Genomic DNA, 22,049 nt, shown 5'->3' with positions numbered 1-22,049 from the left:
GCAGTATGCCCATTGTGCATGGGCCTACTGCCTAATCAAGGATATGAGATTAGAGCAACTAAACTTCAAGCCAGACCGATCATTTAGAGAGAGAGCCTTGATGACTGTATTGATTACGTCATTTCTCTTAAACCCATTGAGGCAAAATTTATGATGTCTTCCAAGCTAAGAAGCAGTTAGAGGAAGAATAAAGGATCAAATAGAGGAGGCTACTACATGTGTTAATAGTTGCCTTATGTGGTCGGTTACTCTTCTTCTTGATAAACTCAACGGGAGAGATGTTCAGTTGATCTCTTTCCAAATGAAAGGAGAGTCATGGCTGCCATTGCTGGGGTTATGTAACATAATTGTGAAGTTAAGGAATTGTATAGAGGTGGAAAAGAAGCCATAAGTTGTAGCAAAACCTTTAATGTAAGTTGGTTCAATCTTAATGCAGTCAGGGTAAATAAGGATAATCTCATCAAGGAACGATCTATTGCTGAGGCTTAGGATGTCATCCATATATTTGTATGTATGTTTAAATAGGGACAGCTTATGACTATTATTCTTATCTTTCATAGTTTCAAGAAACCATTTGTATTCAAAAAATGCTAAGTATATATTACACATAAGGGGTGAGCAAGAAAAGCCCATTGGGATGCCCAAGCTTTGATTAAAATATTGGCCACCAAAGTGGATAGAACAGTTGTCAAGAATCCAAGTTATATTGTCCATCAATTTTTTCTCATCAAAGTCGGAGGGGTTGGATGAGTAGGATCTTTTAATCCATCTAGGTTTATTAGCGAGGGAACTATAGACAAAACCTTTCATCATCGCATGTTTAAATGCCATATTAGTCATTTTCATAAGAATATTCTTCAGTCCCATTTCCCCATTCTGGGGTATATTTTCATAACACTGTGCAGTAAAAAGATGGAATACTTGATTGGGGAGAGTGACCTCAGTAAAGTTCTTAACCAACCAAAAGGGGTTATAATGTATCCTGAGGAAGTTTGAACAAACCCTTGTTTATCAACAGAAACAGATTCAAACTCTGAGAGTATAAGGTCAAGGCAAAGAGTGATGTCTTTAATGACACTGGTAAATATACCATTTGATGCATCAGATATCCAACAAAACTTGTGTTTGTGAGGTTTATATGTGGGAAAAATAACAGGAAGCCTTACTATCTCAAGGGAGTATCCAAGACCAGTGAGATGCTCAGCAACATTATTGGTAACCATATTAGGTGAAAGGTTAAGTAAAGTAAATTCCCTACCATAGAGCCAAGTGTGAGCTACTTTCCAAACCAATTTTTTGCATATAAGAGTAGGGAAATTAACGCTTTTATCAAGTGCTATAGCAAACCAATCATGTGCGAGTTTTTGAAACTTAAGTGCGAGGTCTGGTGTGATCCAAGTATTGTCTGTGGACAGCCAGTTGTATAGAAGGAGAGAGATCTTTTGAAGGAAACAACGTTAAACCAAATTAGTTAAGTCCAGTAGGACTGACTTCTAAAGTCGAAGGGAACTGACAAGGTCAATTAGACAGCTAAGTAAAGCTGATAGAGCGAGATATGGGTTTTTTGGGAAACTAGGGATGTGATTCAATCCTTTAGATACAAACAATCAATTTATAGTTTGAGTGATCCTGAAAGATTATAGAAATTCAAGGTTAGTATCATTGGATGGACCTGCACCCTTTAAACCAGCAAAGTCAAAAGACTACGATAGTCGTGAGCAGGTATCCAAAATTATAGTCTAAGAAGGACCACCTAGCACCAACCAACCTTAATAGGAATTATAGACAGTGGGTCCAACCTAGCTCTATAATTCAAGTAAAATCCCTAAAGCCAGCGTCCTGGCTTTCCCAAAGAACTAGGAAAGCCTTATGTATAGGACGTGTGTGTAGCTATTTTATTTAAATAATTAAACATAAATGAACAGTTACGTTCAAAGGACAACTGGCTTTAGGTAAGTGATAGTGATAAGCACAAAAACAACTCAATTTTTAGAATTATTTTTATACATTGCTATAAGAATGAGGTCTCATTCTAGAGTACTAGTACAATGGTCGATCTAAGCTCCCATGAAGTGCCTTGAGTTTGGTTCAAGGACGGACAATCGTTTTAAGCCAAAAAAAATCCAAGAAAGGATAAGAGTCCTCACCCCGTCCTCACCTGCATTCATTCAAACAAGACAACGTATATGTTAGCCTTGAATGCATTTTACAGGTGTCAATGGACTGTATCAATTGTTATCCATGTCCAACTTACAATCTTTTTAACATAAACCATCATCCAAAGTAATCATGTATTTTAGTTTTGCCAAGTAAAAAAGGTGTTTTTTTTTTCTTTTTAAGTTCACTTTATTGCTTCTCATCAAACAGGACATCACTCCTTTAAAATTATTGTAGGTTTTATAGATAAGGTTATTATAAAGCCCGATTTTTTGAAACCTTACATAGCATATTAGCATACATATCATTCTGATCGGAAGGCCACCACCCCTTCCGACCCGAGTGTTTTATTCCCAATTTCAGGCCCAAATTATTTTGTACCTTTACATCAGTCCTAACATACTGCATGAACTTTCAGAGCGCACTGAAATTAGTCCAAGAAATCAATACTAATCAAGTGTTTGTGGTTTCATTCTAAAAAATCTAACTCATTATCCCCCTCCTACTGTATCAAACAAGACTTGCATTATATGTGAGAAAAAATGTAGTTTCCAGTCCGTTTTAGTCAAAACACCAGCCTGCAGATACTTCAAAAACCAACCCCCAAGGGCCTTAAAATCCCGCCTTATTTCTTTATATAAGACAAACAACCCTAATAATGCGGTATATCAACCAGTCCATTGTGCAGCATGGTCAAAATAGCGACACCAATATGCAAAACCACCTGACAAAAAACAAGTAATGCAACTAGAGCCATTTGGGTTGGGTGTACTACAACTTAACTCGGAAAACTAGTACAAAGTTCCACTACCTTGCCTGTCAAAACCAGAGGTATCCCATTCTTAACACCCCCCCCCCCCCCCCCCCCTTTTTTCTTACTACAAACTCGCGCCACACCCTTTTTTCAAAAAAAATCATATCAAGAGAGCTGATCAATGCTAAAAAATAATCAAAAAACCTGTGGTTATCAACATAAAAACGCCATTAGCTGACAACAATCGGCACCGACAGAAACAAGCCCTATGTGCCTTTTAAACGTTTAACATACCATAAGCCATTGCATGGAGTGAAACCAGTAAAGTACCTTATACACTATGTAGAAAACCACACAAAAAATAGTTGTAGAGTATAACCTGAGCCAACCGTGATGGTGACCTACCTAATAGAACAAGATGCCAAGCCCACTATTCAAAATATAATAATAGTTTTGTAACAATCATGCTCTACACAAACTTATCAGAGTCCTATCGTAGTGCAAATATTACCAATCATTCAAATGAGTAAAAACAATTGTAGTAAATCATGAACCCGGCATGTTCCAATAAGTTATCAACCTGAGAAGCACCCTTACGTTCCATCAATTCTGTAGCTACGCAGTAAGTAGCCAATCAGAGAAAGCCCTCAAAAAAACTCTCTTTAAGTACACGCACTATATGCAACAGACAAGGCTAAGTGAGGGGCACGGAGAAACCCTCACCTTGTTATTGCAGTGAAGCAAGTACTGAGTAGCACCAAGCATGGCGAATCCATCACCAATTCGCTCATCAACGCGTCCGAATCATGAGGTTTAGCCAGTGGTTGCCGCCCTTGTTACACCAGTGAGTGGGGAGAGGAGCCTTATACGCAGATGGTGCGTAGGTATCGGGGGAATCATTACAGCGATTGGCAAAGGGACTGGGTGTGAGGCAGAGAATGAAGCTGAGAGAAAGGCGTGATGCCATAGTAAAGTGTGCACGTCCGCCATGATGTATTAAAGTAAGAGCCTTATAGCTAGTGGGAAATGGGCCAAGCATCCCATTGGGAAATAGAGGCCAGGTAGTCATACGCCAAGCGAGAGTCAATAAGTGGAAAGGGAGCTGCCTACAAGGGGAATAGTCCCATGTACTTGGTAGTAGCCCTATCCCAAGGTCGTAGTCCTATAGGAGTCTTTAAGTACACACAAACTCTTGTTATTCTAATGAGAGTGAATATCACAAGCTAAATAGGGATAGTCTTTTAAATTAAATAATTCAAATCAATACCAAAGTGTGTGTGAGTGAGAGAGAGAGAGAGAGAGAGAATTTGTCTTTGTAGAGAAGAATAAATAGTAGAGTGAGATAGGGGGGAGGAGCCATGGGACAGATTGGCACTTCTATGGTTGGTCAACAGTAATTTTGAAAAGCCACTTTTTTGTGTATAAAAAATCGACAAGGATAAGAGCCGAGTTCCCCTAGGCATTAGTGACATTAATCAAATTTAAATAATATGACTAAATAAATGTCACACAACTCTCAATTCTTTTTAGTAACTAGTACGGTCGGCCGCCTTCGGCAGCCTCTCTCTCTCCCCCTCTCTCCCCTCTTTATCACGTGCAAGGGGGCTTTGTTTAGTTTTGGACTTTAGCCTTCAGGTCGCAGATTGTGACACGTGTAAAGGGCTCCCCCTTCCGCCATATTATGTTAGTAGGTACTTAGAAATAGTTGTAATACTGACACAGAGCTTGGAAAGGCTAACAAATGAGAATTCTCCCTTTTCTTTAGGTAGGGTAGAGGAGCCAATTTAGAGGCACCAAACTTGGGCGATCAATTCCTACCCATCTACTGCACCATTTCGATCGCAAAGAGGCGCAAATGGTAGATCTGTGCAACACCTCTTACCACCAAAAATCTGAGCACTAACAGCACTTCGACGACGAAGCACGACGCACCGTTCGAAACTGTGTAAAAAAAATGGGTACCTCTTAGAAGACTAGCGAGGGGGAATTTAGAGCCATTTCGCCAGCGAGGTTTGGACTGCATATCCGAGGGCGACGATTTTGCCACAAGTGAGATAACCACGCAGGCACTGAACGCTGCTTGTCTCAAAACTGGCTCAAAAGAGTATATTTTAAAGGGGGGGGATGGGTGTCTGCATTGGGGGCCGTCTTTTTACTGGCTCGCTTACCCTAGACTTGCACGTTCTCTCTTTCTTCATTATAGTAACTTCACTTTAAACCTCTTTCTTTCACACTTGAAGCGAGGACTAGGCTTAAGAAAATGGAGGCTTAAGAAAATTAATTTATGGGATAGGTTTCAATTCCTTCTCATTTTGATTTGAGAAGGAAAAACAATGACGTTTTGGTCCAAAAAGAAAGGATATATGGTCCACAGATAAGCGTAAGAGGAGCAAAATCGCCGTTGCCGGGGATCGAACCCGGGTCACCCGCGTGACAGGCGGGAATACTTACCACTATACTACAACGACCTGTTGCTAGATGTAGATGTTATAAATTTATTATAAAAAACACTTCATACTAAACCTGTAAGAAAATCGCCGTTGCCGGGATCACCCGCTACTCGGCACTACATTACGACGACCTGTGTTGTTGATCAAGGTTGTCTTATAATATTTAAATAAAGCAAAAAAGAGAGTGCAAAGTTAAGAACAAACAAGTTGCACAGAACAAAAACACCCTCAAAAGGTTTTCTATATAACACTTTCTACGCTACTTCTGTGTGTGTGTTTGGGGGTGGGGGTGGGGGTGTGTGTGTGTGTTTGGGGGTGGGGGTGGGGGTGGGCACACCGAGAGAGGAGCCCATCACATTCTCATTCAGCCTGATATTGCCTCGAAACTATGTGGCATCATGATGAGGGGGATATACTAGCATCAAAGAATTACTATACGGGTGTGGCCCTAGCAAAGAAGGCAAAAAGAACACCAAGTAGAAGAATGATCATGTGGATTATGTCTAAGCATGAAAACCCGTAATTGTGCATTATGTTGCAGATGTTGTCCACCTTATAGGGGCATGTAAAAAGTAATAGCAAAGCGACTAATTGCAATTGCACTATCTGTCTCGGAAGCACCCACCTATGCTTGCCAACAATTAATCTCAAGGAGTTCACTATATGTAAACCCTCCATATCATCTGCAATCAAGGCAGAATTAAGAACTTTTTTTCAAAAGGATCAGCCTCGCTCTAAGCTATATATGCCGAGACGATTCCAAGAAAAGCCCAGATTCTCATTTACAGAAAAGTGCATGTTAGTCATCCACAATAAAAGCAATTTAGCTATTAGTTTTACTATGCATTGTATTGACTAAATGCTTTAATGCCACCACTTAATGCACTCCAAATTTTAAACTTGGAAGGCGAGAACTACTATAAAAATTTAAAGAAATTTAGTGTAAAAGTTTCCACTATAGTCAATTTAGCACTATACATTACTCATATGTGGGTTTTCCAAGTTTTTAGAAAAAAAAAATTCTAGTTAAAAATACAGCTCCCGCATACAAACGCACACACCACACAAGCATACATCAATTGTGCACTGAGTTTCTACCGTGGCACTTAGAGAGGCAGTTGAGACAGATCCATAATGAAGCCAGCCTAGATGTCCCTGCATCTAAGCTAAACCCCTTTTAAAAGGTTTAAGGCCTAGTCTAGATCTTCCTCCTCTAGGCTATCAAACTTCAGAAACTATCAAAATTGAATTCAACTAGGTGCGAGTCTCGGTCTAACCTCCATGTGATGTAATAAAGCTTGAAGGACATGTGGGACAGAGTGCATGGTAAAGTGGACTCAGGATGCACTTCCATAGGAAAGCAGCATCACACAACATTCTGCATAAACAATGAACTGAAGAGTTACGAATAGACATGCATAAAACATGAGCTTTCAGGTGAAACAAACTTGCTACACAGCTTGGTGAAATGATCATCCACCAATAAGGATCAATAAGTATCTGACAATTAATATATTGAAACATAAGTCTTCAAATTTATCAGCGACCCACCATAATAAGCTTTCACCACAATATGTACAAATCAACTTGAGAGCTGGGCACATCCATCATTTCAGAAGAACCAGCGTACAAGCTTGAATGCTCGAGTCGACACACCATCTAAGCAGGGCTTACCCTGCTGGCTGCCTCATCATCAAATCCAAGGGCACCCCAAAGCTGCCCATTTCGCCATTCACTCAACCAAAATGCTTGAGCCTTCAGGAGTATTTTAGGGCAATGAGTAAAGAATGCTTCCATATCCCTGCCCACCATGGTGAGAATTGCTGCCATAGTATAGGAGGCCAGGTTTTTCACAATCAGCGATGTGAGGACACCCTTAGTACCCAGGGTGAGAACAAACCTGCAGCAACAAGTTCTCATGCTTCTAGCAGGCGAAGATAAGCATGCAACCACAAACACTACTCAAAGATCATGTTACATCGAGAGCAGAGTTTGCCTTGCACAAACTCACACTAGAAGCATCGCCAACTTCAAGAAACCGAACGGTCCAATCCCCAGCCATTTCAACCTCAAAACTTTATTAGGTCAGCACTATGACAAGGTGCCATAATATTGAAGCCCAGAAAAACTCATCGAAAAGAGGGCAATCAAGCGAAAAAAATTATTGACCGGCCTTCTCCACTCCTCACCCTAAAGCAATCATGCAGTAAAAGTACAGTCCAATCAGCAAAAGAGCCAGTATCAAGTAACACCAACAGGTAGCACCTCGCATGTTAAAACCACATTAGAAGACTGCATCAGAATACTTTGATCGTGTCGCCACAAAAACAGCATAAATGCAAATCGAAGTCTAGGGCAGCACAAATCCCCACTCTTCTTAAACACAAAAACCACTTGAATCAGCGGTCCACACCAATAGGAACCAAAAAGTGTCAATATTTCCATCATGAGAACCTGGAATATGTCATGTTTTACAAAACATAGCCCCACTTTGGCTAAATGCAGGAGTTTGTGATGCAAAAATGTATAAGATTGCAACTGCCTTAGAAACCTTTAATAACAACGACATCCTAACTGTTTTGTGCATCCTTCCAGTGCAGAGATTAACGAGAACATCCTATCCCAAAACCGTTGATTGTTGCAAACCAAAGCATCTGAGTTAATCACGATCATCGTAAGAGCTACGATGACCTCCACCACCACCACCACCATATTTACCCCCTGATTCACGATCATAAGGGCCTGACCGATCTCTGTACCCACCACCATCACTTCTTGAGGGGCCACCACTGCTATAGCGATCACGGTTGCCACCATCACGGTTAGAGCTGGGACGCCCCCCACCATACCGGTCGCCACTGCGATCACCGCCACCATATCGATCACCATTGCGCTCACCGCCATAGCGACTTCCTCCACCCCCTCCATAACGGTCACTTCTGCTGTCCCGATCCCCACGTCCACCGCCACGATAACCACCTCCTCCCCCACCTGGACAATCTCTTGCCCAATGCCCAGTCTGTCCACATTTGAAACACCCATCACCACCGCCTCCACCTCCACCTCCACCTCCACCCCCACCCCTGCCTCCACCTCCACCTCCACCCCCGCCTGCTTTTCCTTGTGCTTTGTCTACAGTGATGGGCCTGCCATCCAGTTTCATGCCATGCATCTGATCAATGGCCTCCTGCATCTCGCGGGCTTCGCGAAATGTGACAAAGCCGAAACCCTTTGAGCGACCTGTGTCTCTGTTCATCACAACCTGCAAAAACGGTAAAAATACTGGCCACCTTAGCTATAACCACCAAGACACAAAGAAACCAATTAACAGATGTTTGCAAGAAGACCTAGGAAGGCCCTGACATGCACCATGTCCTTATAAACAATGCCACTTCTTGCAGTCATATGTAGCTTCCTCAAAATTTGCTGACTCTGTGCCTACATGTCAGCCGCACATACTAGAATAGTAATGCACCAAAGCTTCTAAATGAAACCTATCGTAGGAAGTTTAAAACACATTATTGCTACCTTCTATCTAGAACTAATCCCTAGGACCTAAGCTTATATCACATGCTTCGACCCCTAAAACTTAAATCACCCATTCCTTGGATGCAGATTCCGACACAGCCAGCTACTAAGTCAAAAGAAAGCTACCTTTGCCAACAAAGACCGTTAATCAGAGAACCATATATCCAAAAAGAACCAGCACGACGACTGTCAAGAACCTTTGCTTCGAGAATGTTGCCAAAAGGTCGGAATGCATCTTCGAGATCCCTGTCTGTTGTTTCCCAAGAAAGACCTCCAATAAAACACCTATACTCAGCTTCAGTAGCCATGGGATGACAAGCTGCCCAAAAGAAACACGAGGTATGATTCAAACACACGGCATGTAAAATGACTGCAAACACATCTGTGCGTAGCTTCAGTAGAGCTATTGAGGAGACCCACAATCCAGCACAAACACCTTGTAGCTTTCACAAATGTGCTAAATGCAACAGACAAACGTCTTTCATGTGTTGAGTGCAATGGGCATTTATTAAAACCCCAAAAACCCAGCCTATTCAGACAGTCCTCATACAGCTATATCTAGCTTTTTAGCTGTCTTCAGCAAGAACCGGGCTCAGATATAGCACACCTTTCACAACCAGTCTGAACAAGTCCTTTCAAGACAACTGCTGCACGGGAGCAAACCTGTCAATCAAAGGCAAACCATGTCTCTCACGCATGTTCGACAAATAATCAGAATCCTACAGTTCATATCAAAAGACAACACAAGAGTACATCGTCAAGATAAGCCAACACAACGCCATCACAGCACAGTCGCTACTCTAATATTAGAACCACGAAAAGCAGAAGGAAGAACATCGCAAAGGACGCAAAGAAACCCTAAACGTGGCAAACTGCAACTCTCGATACCCGCAGAAAACGGAAAGAAGAACATCGCAAAGGATGGTGTACCCCAGACGTGGTAAGCTGTCGCACACACACAGACAAGGGCGGGAAACTTGAAGACACAGACAAACTCACCTTCAGGGGAGACGACCCTCGCGTTTCAGGGGGCTGAACTCTCCAAGACAAACGAAACTGTTAGGTTTATATATACTGTCATATATTGAATCTTGCTAGAATGTTTTGTTACCAAGTGAATGGAGCTAAGGTGAGCCGGAGCTGAGGTGAGCCAAAGCACAAGGATCTACAATAGAGAACTAAACACCCGCATTGATGAATGGCTTGGAAAAAATTGGGTCACCCAACATTGTCGTGCCGTTTTGTGGGCACGGTTAGAAAAATGGAAATCGGAATTTGTTTGTGAAATTTTGTAAATTTGGTGCAATACAGTGCTTGATGTCCTTGCCATATGTGCATAGGAGTGATGGTTCCAATTAAATTATATGGTGCAGTTTAGTGATTGATGTGCTTGCCATATGTGGATAGGAGTGATGGTTCTCAAGGGTAGAGTAAAAATGTTTTACAAGATACACGTCTCAAAAGATGGACGCTCTTTTTTTTTCCAAAACTCTTTATTACGTCCAAAAAATTACATATAGGGGAATAATTATCGGTGCAAGCTTACACTTCTTTGGTATTTATCAAATTCCAAGTTCATCCATTTCATTTTTTGACAGGTGTGTCCTTAAAATTCTAGGGCTACCAGTGATCAAAAATACGATATTATTGACTCAGTTGGAAATTTAGTTGTGAACAAATATAGCATCGTCAATTTGTTTCCAAGGGGTATGTCGAAAGGGTCAATTAAGCACATCCATTCGTGGGTAGATACACACTTCTCATAGGAAAGATTAATTATTAATAGAAAAGGCTTGCTTTCATAGGTTGGGTCACAAGATCTGACAATATAGTAGTGCTTAGGACCTAGTCCCAACTTTTCTTTCACCATTGTCAGCAGAGATTATTCAGAACGTGGTTGTGGCCCCAAAGAGTTATTTGAGTTATATTGCATTGTGTCTTCAACATTTGTGAGCTCGCCGATGGTTCCTTCTGCAAGAAAGATAAGGTGGACAAAGTGTTCTAACATGGCCTCCTTTTCTTTTAGAATTGCTACTTTCATTTGCTCTTGCACAATTCCGAAAACTCCTTCTTCTTGAGAGTTCGACCCTATCTGGAAAAAAAATCATCTTCTTTTTTGTCAGTACCTCCCTCTCTTCCTACAAAAGCTCTACTAAAATCTTTATCTGACCTCTAGTACCACTTGTGGGGGCCATGCTAGGGACCCCGACTCCACAGTCATCAAATGCTGCACCGTGATTCCTGACATTCCTCTCGCTCAAGACCAATACCAAAACAGGACTCCACTTGCTCTATGATGTTAGCTCAAGGAGATGATAACGTTCCATTTTTCTTACGCGGGTCCCTTAACCCCAAGAAATCTTCCCAAATAGAATCGACCTTCGAATCAAAGTCATCATATTAATTTGAACTCGACCTTCCAGGCTCAACTGGTGGAAGTTCTCTAATTCACCCTTATTCAAAGTCATCGACACTTTTTTTCTTGACCATGGCTAAGCACAGTCGTCAATGCATTCCTCTAAGATGAGTATTATTACCAATCACACATATCACACGTTCCCATAATCTCTGCTTAAATTGGAGATCCTACATAAAAATTATGGTAGGCCAAAAATCATAAAATTGTCCATTGATCACAAGTCATATCAGAATAGAACTCCTATTGTTAGAGACCAGTCAAGTCATATTTAGAGCCAATTTTAGAGGAAAGTCTTTCTGATACTTCATCAATGAGATCTTATACCGATATGGTGAGTTTCAAGGACGAAACCAAAATGGAAGTGGGACCATCCCAAACAGCACCAAACACGAAACTTTTGTACCTACAGTACCAATTTGAAAATGAAGAGGGTGCTAAAATATATAAAGATAGTATGGATCGTACTACGTGAAAATAGAAGAGAGAGCTAGTGAGCTCAAGCTTATAGTGCCAGTACACTATAGTAGTGATCGATACTTTGATGAGGAAGGAAACATATATTTAGTTGTGCACAATCCCTTTATTGTGGACAAGTGGGGATTGACAGGTATGAAGGAAAAGGTTGTGTCGAGCCTCAGGAAAGGCCACCAAAGCTAGACAATCTTAGTGAAAAACTTAGGCGAGTGAATGTTGTTAGGTTTCAAGCCCGAATTCAGTGGCATCAGCCCGTGGGAACATCTTCCCCGCATGCAGTTAAGAGAAGCAGTTTGCATGGCACAACTTTTGCTATATATTGTAAGTTTTTACAAAGGAAATATAATTAAGTATAGCGTGTTTTTGGCTTGATGTGTCTACTATATCTCTCTCTCTTGTTCAATCTCTTCTGCAGCTCTTCTCTCTCACCATGACTTGCAGTCGGTGGCACCCACCATAGTTAAGAGCCCAACACTGGTATCAGAGCTTGGCGCTCGCAAGAACAAAGAATGTTTCCGTAGAAGAGCAAGGGCGAAGCGGCTACTACGACACCTATACCGCAAAGAAGAGATCCTTATGAAGTTTTAAATGTGGCTAAAGATGCTTCCGAGCAAGAGATCAAGGCGGCCTACAAAAAAAATGGCTCTCAAGTTTCATCCAGACAAGAATGTTGACAACCCAGAGAAAGTGGCTAAAGATGTGGCCGAGCAAGAGATCAAGGCGGCCTACAAAAAAACTGGCTCTCAAGTTTCATCCAGACAAGAATGTTGACAACCCAGAAGCAGTCAAAGAGTTCAAAGAGATTGCTTATTCTTATGGTATTTTGTCAGACGCAGAAAAATGGTGGCAATATGACCTAGCTGGTTTCCAGGCTGTAGATATGACTGGCCTTGATGTGGAGCTTGACCTTTCAAACCTAGGCACTGTAAATACTATGTTTGTGGCTCTATTCAGCAAGCTTGAGGTTCCCATCAAAACCACAATATCTCCTGTGGTCCTTCAGGAAGTCATCAATGGAAATGTAACAGTTAGACCACTTCGTTTGGGTAGACCTATTAATGACAGGGTTGAAAGGCAAGTAGCCCATTTTATGGAGTTACCATTTTGAGGGAGGAGGCGATGGCAGGGATTGTAGTATGTGCAATATCACAAGCTCAAAGTAATCTTAAGCTTCTTTACTTTGAGCAAGAGGAGACTGGTGGTTTGAGTTTGACTTTGCAGGAGGATAGTATGAAGACAGGAAAAGTCACATCTGTCGGAATGAATTTCGAGATTTATAGGCTAGACTTGAGAATGAATGCATTGGCAATGGCAAAAGATCCTAAGCAGCCTTTTTCAGAAAGCTTGATGGTCTTCAGCCATGTGAAGTATCATAGTTGAAAGCTTGGACATAATTGCTATTTATGGTGACATTTTTTTCCAAAATGCAACTTACACAATTGAAGCTATATCAACCAAGTCCTTCAAAGATTTTGCGGAGCAGCTGAGGAATATAGAAACACATCTGCTTAAAAAGAGAAGCAAATTATAGTAGTTTGAGACCGAGTACAAAGAGACACTTTACCATGAAGCATTTGAAGTTGAAGATTCACACATGGCATCAAATATTGACAAGTTTGACAATGGTGAACAATTTCAATTTACAGCATCAGGTAGAGAGTTTTTTGCTATCAAGCCTCTAGAAGCTTTTGGCATTCCAAAGAATTTGCAATCTAGATCTTCTTGAGTGCAACCACAAATCATCTCGCAAAATTCAAATTTGTTTTTCCTTGTTAAATGACATAGGTTTGTTCAAAGTTTGTCTGTTGTCAACACAATCACATATTTTCACTCAAAGCTTTCTTTTAGCTTGTTTGTTGTCAGTTACTACGATGGTAAAAACTTGTACGGGTTAGACAACTGCCACACATACATAAGTGGTAAGACCTCCCAAAAACATTTGTTCTCATCCCATTTTTGTCCCGCTACTACTCATAAGGTCATTGGGTAACCTTAAACCCAAGGTTTGGCAGTGAACCAACAACTCCATTTTTGGTAGCTAAATTTTTACCCTACGCCCTATTTGTTCAAGGGGGGGTTTACTATCATAGCACCAGGTTATGGATACACTAGAAATCCTTGGTTGTGAGAGAACCTAAAACTCACGGTTGCCAAGTATACCAAAAACTCAAGGTATCATGAGAGTGATGTTTGGGCTTGAGGGGGGGGGGGGGGATTGTTAGGTTTCAAGCCCGAGTTCAGTGGCATCAACCCGTGGGAACATCTTCCCCGCATGCAGTTAAGAGAAGCAGTTTGCATGGCACAACTTTTGCTATATATTGTAAGTTTTTACAAAGGAAATATAATTAAGTATAGCGTGTTTTTGGCTTGTTATGTCAACTCTCTCTCTCTCTCTCTCTCTCTCTCTCTCTCTCTCTCTCTCTCTCTCTCTCTCTCTCTCTCTCTCTCTCTCTCTTTCAATCTTTCTGCAGCTCTTCTCTCTCGCCATGACCTGCAGTCGGTGGCACCCACCATAGCTAAGAGCCTAACAAATGTAGCTACTTGAGTTAACACTGACAACACGCATGTGGGCTTGTATAAGTATGATAATGGAGAAAAAATGCTCTATTATAGGTGTGATGAACCCAATGTAAGAGAGTTAATGGAGCAAAAATTCTTTGTATGTATTCACATACAAATTGGAAAGAGATATTGAGGTGATCATTCTTGACAATTATGGTCGAAGATACTCCACCAGTAAACCACAAAGAGCTTGAGGGATATACGAACTTCGAGGGACCACTCCACCAATACTATGTCACCCCCATCATGCATAGACCAACTGTCTCTGAACCAACAAGGCCAAAAACTACGAGAGTGAGTCCACTGAGAACTTGAATGGAAGATTCTTTTAGTCGGCCACATTTTTCCAAACTTAGACCGATGGGATCCTTGAGATCAAGGGTTCCTATGTCCATGCATCGAGGTAGTGATATTCCAGACACCATTTTCAGCACAAGGGTTCCTGATACTAGAACTAAGGGTAGAGACATGCGACTTGAGGAGAGAGTAACCGAACGAACTCCCTCCAGAGCCCCTATCAGTGGATATGTGACGAGCGATGTTATGGTAGGAGAGCCTAGAATGATGAGAATGGTAGCATAAATGTGGAGAATGCAACCTTCTCAAGTGGCGAAGTGTGTGTCCAAAAAGTATAGTAGATTGGGAGATCCATATGTATGTGTTTCCATATTTAAACAAGTCTTAAGAGCGGAACAAGTCACGGATTTCCATATGCAGTACGATGGATTTGGATTGACATTGGAAGGGATGGCATTGACTTGGTTTCAACCACTAAACATTTGAGATTTCCTAAACATTTATTGAACCCTTGCAAGTGTTTGCCAAGGAATTCTCCAAACTAGAGATCAAGCACAACACGGTTCCCAAATCTATACTTTTAAGTAGAAGGAGAACGAAAAGGTGAAGGAAGCTTTGCTTTGCTTGAAACAATACATTGAGAGATGTCCAGTGTGAGAGATACCGCAAGCCAATAGATTCTCAGTTCTCTTCATAGGGCTTGAGAAACAAAACTCTCAGAAAGGACTTACACTTGAAGGCATGCACCACATTCGAACAAGTCACTAGAGAAGCGTTGTATCTAGTCGGCAATGCAAGATGTATGGAGAGGTAACGAGAGACGTGGACACAAACATTAGCATTTCCTCTTCTACAACCAGCGAGCTAGCTACAAAATGTAGTGCTCCTACGTCATCACACAAAATGTGGACCAAGTGGTCGAAGAAGTGATTCGATGGATGAACCAAACATATAGAGAGAATTGCAACCTGAGACCGTACCAGCCACAAGTAGTTAATGCTCCAAGATTGTTAAGTGGCGTTTCATAGAGCAGAAATACACCCATCGTCATACAAATGAGTGCTTCTACAATCCAAACCATGTGAGAGAAAGGCCGTATGGACCTTTAGCGGTGCAACAATTTCCACCACCTCCGAGGTATAAGATTGGACCCAATAATGCAGCACAAGGAGGAGACAAACAGTAGCCTATGTTGGGCCAACATCCGCCTTTTCCTCATGACAATCAAGCTATTGTTCGATATGTACAATCAACAGAACCACTCATAAGCCAGTTAATGATGCCACCAACGATTTATTATGTGGAACCTGTACAAACCCATGTGAGAGAACCCGAGGGTGTGCCATATGCTACCCAGGATAGTCCATTTTGGGCAAGCACAGATGATGCTACAAAACCTTCGTATGTGGATCAAACAACTAGAAACCAATTCATGATGGATGAAAATACACTCATATTTATAGCAAATCAAAATTACAAATCTAGAGGATATCCTCCTAGGACAGGACAACCAATGGGATCACCACCAGTTGCCCAACAGGAAGGTCCATGTTATGAATGTGGAGGTGACCATTGGGCTTGAGGTTATCCACACAAGGGTCAATGAACAAAAATCTTTGGATTCTGTGATGGTTATGGGAAGGATCACCTACTTCAACACTGTGCTAAGAATCCAGACAACACAAAAAAAGTGAGTATGAATGTCATTGGAGTTTTACCTTGTTTGAGCATATCCGAATCGGAGCCAACAATTCTTGTCAAAGTGACGACTAGAGCTCAAGCTCAGGAAGTAGCCCAAAATAAGTCAGTGGCAATCAAAACAAACCGAGTTTGAAAGCGAGTCAGTGAGGACTCAACAAAAATCATGGAAAGCAAAAGAGACAAAATGAAAACAAAGAGGCTGAAGGAGAAGACGGCCTTTGAAACTGAACTAAACCACACCAAGGAACAACTCAAACATGAACAAGAGAATAAGGAAAACGCAACGGGAGGGAAAGAGTCAAAGATTGTATTAGGCGGATCTGTGGCGTACTGATCGACCATATCCTCTAAGCTTCTAGGATGTATCGCAGAAATAGCCAAGACCAACGGCTTCCGGGACAAAGCATCTGGCACCAAGTTCTTTCCTGCACATGGACAATCTAAAAGTGAAATTGTGACAAGATGTTCACCCACCACATCTTCTTTTCCAATAGCTGCTTTTGTGACAAGAAGTAGCATAAACTCTGGTGGTCTGTGAAGACCATAAAATTGGCTCCGAGTAGGTAATGTCACCACTTGAGTAAGAGCATGGATAACCGCCAAAAGCTCTTTCTCATATATCTGTGTTGTCAATTCGGGAGATTTTGCCAACGTAGACTCCACTACACTAGAAGCCACTTTGCTATCTTTCCCTGAGTCACTATCACAGCTTTCCTTCTGATGCTTGATTTTAACTTTGTCCTTTGTAGAATCTCTATCTTTGCCTTTGGATTTGCAATCCTTGGCCAAATGACCATGCTTTCCACAATTGTAACAACGATTATTGGTCCTCCTTCTAGAATTCAAAGCAGCAAGTGATTCCTCATCTGTCATCTCAAAAATATGAATTTTGCCTCGAGTTATCGACACGGATTCCTCCTCAATGAGAAAAGAGATGAAATCATCAAATTCCAGCTTTTTCTTCGTGACTTGTAGCCAAAGTGTCCTAGACACCATTTCGTACTCCTTAAGCAACTTCGTGAGACCCAAAGCGACTAACTGAGTACTTGTCAGTGCACTTTTCATAGGCGATTGTTGATCATGAATAACTTTAGCTTTCATAAGAAATGATTCCATGGAACTTCCTTGTGGAAGCTGGATGGCAAATAACTATCCAAGAAAGGTGACTGCTTACATCGTAGAATCCCGATCAAGCATTCCTACAAGCTTGAACCACATATTGTTGGCAGTCTTCACAGTCTGAATGGTTGGAGACAAGTCCTTTGTAAGAGATTCTGCAATGGCTGACATTGCATTCGCATTAGCCGCATCCCAATCAAAACATGATTTGAGATATTCATCATCTTGAAGGCGGGTGTACATTTTGTGCGGATCCCTCGTGGGACAGGGCTCCAAGCCATCGACAACATCCCATAAGCCTTTTCTTGAGAACCAGAGTCGCATGATCAAATTCCAATGAGTTTAGTTATTGCCATTCAGTTTGTCGATGCGCTGTCGGGGGTTTAAGGTTTCGTAAGGTGAGCGAGGACAACACTGGGCTGCTAGTTGTGGGAGAAGAGAGAGGGAAGAGATGTACCACACCGCACAAGTGCCTAATATCCTCTCCAAAATGAAATCAATAGAATTTAAATAATGTTGGCAAAAAGTCGACGCACAATTGCTAAGGTGGTGTCATTAACAACATTGTTAAGCTGATTAATTGTAGATTAAAGAGTTTAAGCTCTCGTTTACAAAGCTAGGCCAAATTAGTTTAGCCTGCATTGATTTAGAATGTTTGTCGGTGATCGGTGTTGATGAATGTAAGGCTAATCATGATGATTTGCTCAAAAAAATAATTCCTTGTGTTGCCAAATCCACCTCTTATTGCTTATACTCTTGATTGGATATGGCTTACTCAGAGAGAGAGAGAGAGAGAGAGAGAGAGAGAGAGAGAGAGAGAGAGAGAGAGAGAGAGAGAGAGAGAGAGAGAGAGAGAGAGAGAGAGAGAGAGAGAGAGAGAGAGAGAGAGAGAGAGTCAAAGGGAGAGCTCGGTCTCCTTCCTCTCCCTTGCTTCAATCTCTCCTTGCCAATCACGTTCATGCCAAAAAAACAACTCCCTCCTCAACCCTTCTTGATTTTGCCTCCTTTTTGCCTCATGCCCATCAGTCATGGCATTGTGATTGATGGCATGCGAACCCTCTTTGATGACGTGGTAGTTGGCGGATTGTGGTGGACAACGCCGAACCTGGTGGAAGTGGAGCCAAAAATGGGTGCCAAGGGCCACTGAATCTTTTTTGCTTCTTAGCCGGGCTCTTATGAGCACTACCCAATGCACCATGAGCGCCTTCGTCCCCTTCTATGCCTCTACTCACTGGATACGCCCTGCTGTTATTTGTTTTTCCTCATCTTCACACTATAATCCCCTTACCAATGTAATTAGGGTGGCCATCCCACCTTGGATGGCCACTTACTCTTTTAAAAGGCCATATGGACTTGCTCGCTAATGGGCGGCCCTCCTTGAGGTACATCATATTGGGCATACCAATCAACCAAAGCATTGCCTTGCACCAATTTCGTTTTCAATAGCCCTGACTGACAATATTATTGTGAATTTTGTTGCCCATATTAATGTCTTGTGAAGCCACTCACCTTCAAGGTGCAAGCTTAGAAGAAAGCATTTCGCAAAGGCCTTCCTTTTGCATTCGGTTAAAACCACCCACAACTTCCTCGCTACATTCATAATGGCTTATCCAATAATCAACGTGTTCCAATAAATGATGTTTTGAACTGAAACCTCATAAAGAACCTTGTGTGCTTTTGTAAGGGAACCACATCTGACATACATTTCTCCCAGAGCATAGTCAACTACAACATTTGTTATACATACCAATCAAGGCATTACCAAAGCATGACGTTTGACTGTCTAGGATTAGTGTTAAACAATCCAAAGCTCCTCAAGCACTTGTTGCACTCTTAAGTGCAGATTATCTGGAATCCATACCATTTAGAGCATTGCCCAGTGCATGATGTTTGGCCGAGATATCAACCAAAGCAGTGCCGAGCATAGCTCTGCCATCATACCCCGCTATGAATGCACTGCATGAGATGACATTCCGAACAAGATGCTCCTTGACCGCTTATTGACCTATTACATGCACCACATTCCAAAACCTGGTCAAAACCCAAAAACTCCCAGTTGGCACACTCACTGAGGCGACCAAACTAGTACGAAACTGGCCCCCATGGAAAATTGCTAATGTCTCAGCAACCAGAGCTCCGATTGACGATCTGAAAAGATTGACACTCTCCACAAAGTGAACACTTTGGGCCCATGCATTCACTTCTTCCTTGATCCCATATTTGTAGCCCAATCCAGTACAGATCTACAATCAACCCCAACTTCAAACTAGCATACCTTCTTCACCATAGCTCCAATTTGCAAGCCATAAAGACAAGATCACCTTGAGCACTACAATTTTAATCCATAAATTCCCATAGTTTGTGACTTTAGATATATCCACTTTTAGCATTAAAAACATAGGCTTTGGCCCCTTAAAGCCGTAATCTAGCATACATAAAGCTTAAAACTAGCTTGTTATCAAGCGATGATCATTGATCAATAATTGAGTAGACTTCAATCAAGCACAATGTGCATCCTTCTAATAATTTTCCCATCATGGAAGAAGATCTGCATGACATCCACCCCCTCTGAGCCTGCACGGCCTCCGGTCTGTGCCAACCGGTCTTCACTTAATCGACGTTATCAAAAGCATCATCAGACACATCGTCGGTGCATACATATCCTTGTCTTTTGGAGGTTGATCTGACTGAGAACTTCAAGAACAATCTCACCTTCTTGCTTCTTGAAAAACTTAACCCTTTTTCCTACAATATGCACCTTGACCATAGTGCCGTCAAGCTCACATAACTTATATCGGTGTGCGTATGTCGCACGTGTCAATGCAAGGAACTTGCCGATACACCACGTGTGAGCCACAAATGGCTCCAAGCACACAACAAGCCTAAACTAGTAAGCTCAAAGATGATGATGGTGTGTCACTCACCGCTCTACGCTTCCTTTGTGGAGGATTCCTTGCCGCGAAGAAGAGGGAGACGCCGCTACGCCGTGCTCAACCGCCTCGCCGCCGTCGTGCTGCCGCAATGCTCGATCGCACACTCTCTCTCTCTCTTACGCATACACACACACACACACACACAAGGAGATGAAGAAGAAGAAGATGGAGATGGAGCAAGAGCACTCTTCAATTGCAAAAATGAGAGAATGAGTGAATTTTAGGTATAGTTGACTTTTATATGAGCTCTCCCCATTCACACTTGGGCGCCCATGCTTAGCCAACTAATCCCTTGAATGTTCCAGTTAGAGTGCACCTCTCATCGGCGATCACTCTTACCCTTTTCCTATTGGACCGACAAGCCCGGTACCTGACTCTACAAGTAAATAATACAACGTCCGTCGTAGGTGACAGGGTGTCCATGAGCCGTGAGGGTTAACATGCCCCCCTTTCTGATGTAGATTTCGTCCTCGGAAGCTATTGAGTTGAAGCTCGTTTGTCGAGGTGGAAGAGCATTGATGAATGCCCTTAGCCTTCTTCAGTCACTGCAAAATCAAACAACATTGGCACAGTAATTGCATTCTCATATAGAATTAAAAAGCATATGCAGTTGTAGACAGACAATGTGATTGGTAACATAATTTTAAACCATTTGTCAGCAATAAACATTAAATTGTAATATAATCAAATGCATAAACAGATGTAAAGGTAAAAAATTAAATAAGGATGGGGTCGCTAATTTAACAGTCGAAAGGCACTAGAGATCGACTATTAATACCATGGGTAAGCTTCTTAATTTTCTCTGGTCAATTAAGTTGTTTAATCGCGAGAGCCAAGTATTTCATGTTCGAGGGTTGGACTAGAGGCTAAACCTAGAAGAACTTGTAGTTAAGCTACAATAAAAGGAATTTCTCATGAAATCATCGCCTGACTGATTATCTTTTCTTTGACCCCCCAAAGTCTTTTCGCAGTGATTCAATTTTGATGTGTGTGCTTATATTGTATGCCTTGGGTTTTTTGCTTTTCAAGGAAAAGCGCCCACACTAGGAACCTCTAGGGCTCTAGTACCATAGGCGATACATGTGAGTGAAGTACCAAATCAAGTTGAGATTTCTCTTCCAACTTAAGATTTTACATTGTGGCACTTTGAACTTTTGTTTGTTCGTTTTCAGCATTTTAATTTTGTAACTTTGGGGGGTCATATAACACTGTTACACCTCCCCAGGCTCATCACACTAGTAAACTCCCTTTATAATACTTAAGCTAAAGGTCAATAGGGTCAAGCCCACTAGAAAGCCCTAGTACATTTCACACAATGCTGCCTAAATCGGATTAAGAACCTAAGTAACCATTGATTATTAGGAAGGCATTCCCCATGGTATTAAGAGAAGATCTCTAATGCCTAGCTTGGTCAAACTAGCTTAGTCGGACTGCTTAATTTCTAAACCTAGACAAGTGATTATGACAAAAAATTACATTGAAATAAATGTTTGATACTAAGAAAATGTGATGAATATTATGATACCAATCACAATCAAAGCAGACAAACATAGATGCAAAAAAGATAAGGGGAAATGCTAATTGACAAGAAACACCTGTTTGTGTTGATGGTCGCGCTTGATTTGAAGAGTGAGTCGAGATAAAGATTCCATGAA

General features: G+C 41.6%; 1 protein-coding gene, 1 non-coding gene and 1 pseudogene across 3 annotated transcripts; 1 reads left to right on the top strand and 2 right to left on the bottom strand.

Moving 5' to 3' along the window:
• Window positions 1-5,307: 5,307 nt before the first annotated feature.
• TRNAD-GUC (transfer RNA aspartic acid (anticodon GUC)) lies at window positions 5,308-5,379 on the bottom strand. Its single transcript has one exon. It is a non-coding gene; the product is annotated as a tRNA-Asp (tRNA).
• A 2,400-nt stretch (window positions 5,380-7,779) lies between these two features.
• LOC147432482 (glycine-rich RNA-binding protein RZ1C-like) lies at window positions 7,780-10,000 on the bottom strand. Of its 2 annotated transcripts, none has more exons than XM_086492411.1 (4): window positions 9,889-10,000; window positions 9,497-9,552; window positions 9,016-9,208; window positions 7,780-8,623 (listed from the first exon to the last, which is right to left on the bottom strand). In XM_086492411.1, the coding sequence occupies exon 4, from the start codon at window positions 8,615-8,617 to the stop codon at window positions 8,021-8,023; it is 597 nt and encodes a 198-aa protein (XP_086348537.1). In that variant the 5' UTR covers window positions 8,618-8,623; window positions 9,016-9,208; window positions 9,497-9,552; window positions 9,889-10,000; the 3' UTR covers window positions 7,780-8,020. The 2 variants fall into 2 exon arrangements, with proteins under 2 accessions (XP_086348537.1, XP_086348536.1); XM_086492410.1 differs by having other exon boundaries at window positions 9,087-9,208; window positions 9,889-9,989.
• Window positions 10,001-11,995: 1,995 nt separating this feature from the next.
• On the top strand, window positions 11,996-13,508 carry LOC147432481 (chaperone protein dnaJ 15 pseudogene; annotated as a pseudogene).
• The last annotated feature ends 8,541 nt before the right edge of the window (window positions 13,509-22,049 follow it).

Source organism: Adiantum capillus-veneris, chromosome 20, assembly GCF_014529385.1.
Source record: "Adiantum capillus-veneris isolate H3 chromosome 20, ASM1452938v2, whole genome shotgun sequence".
NCBI classification, from domain to species: Eukaryota; Viridiplantae; Streptophyta; class Polypodiopsida; order Polypodiales; family Pteridaceae; genus Adiantum; species Adiantum capillus-veneris.
This window is presented reverse-complemented; position numbering and strand designations above follow the sequence as displayed.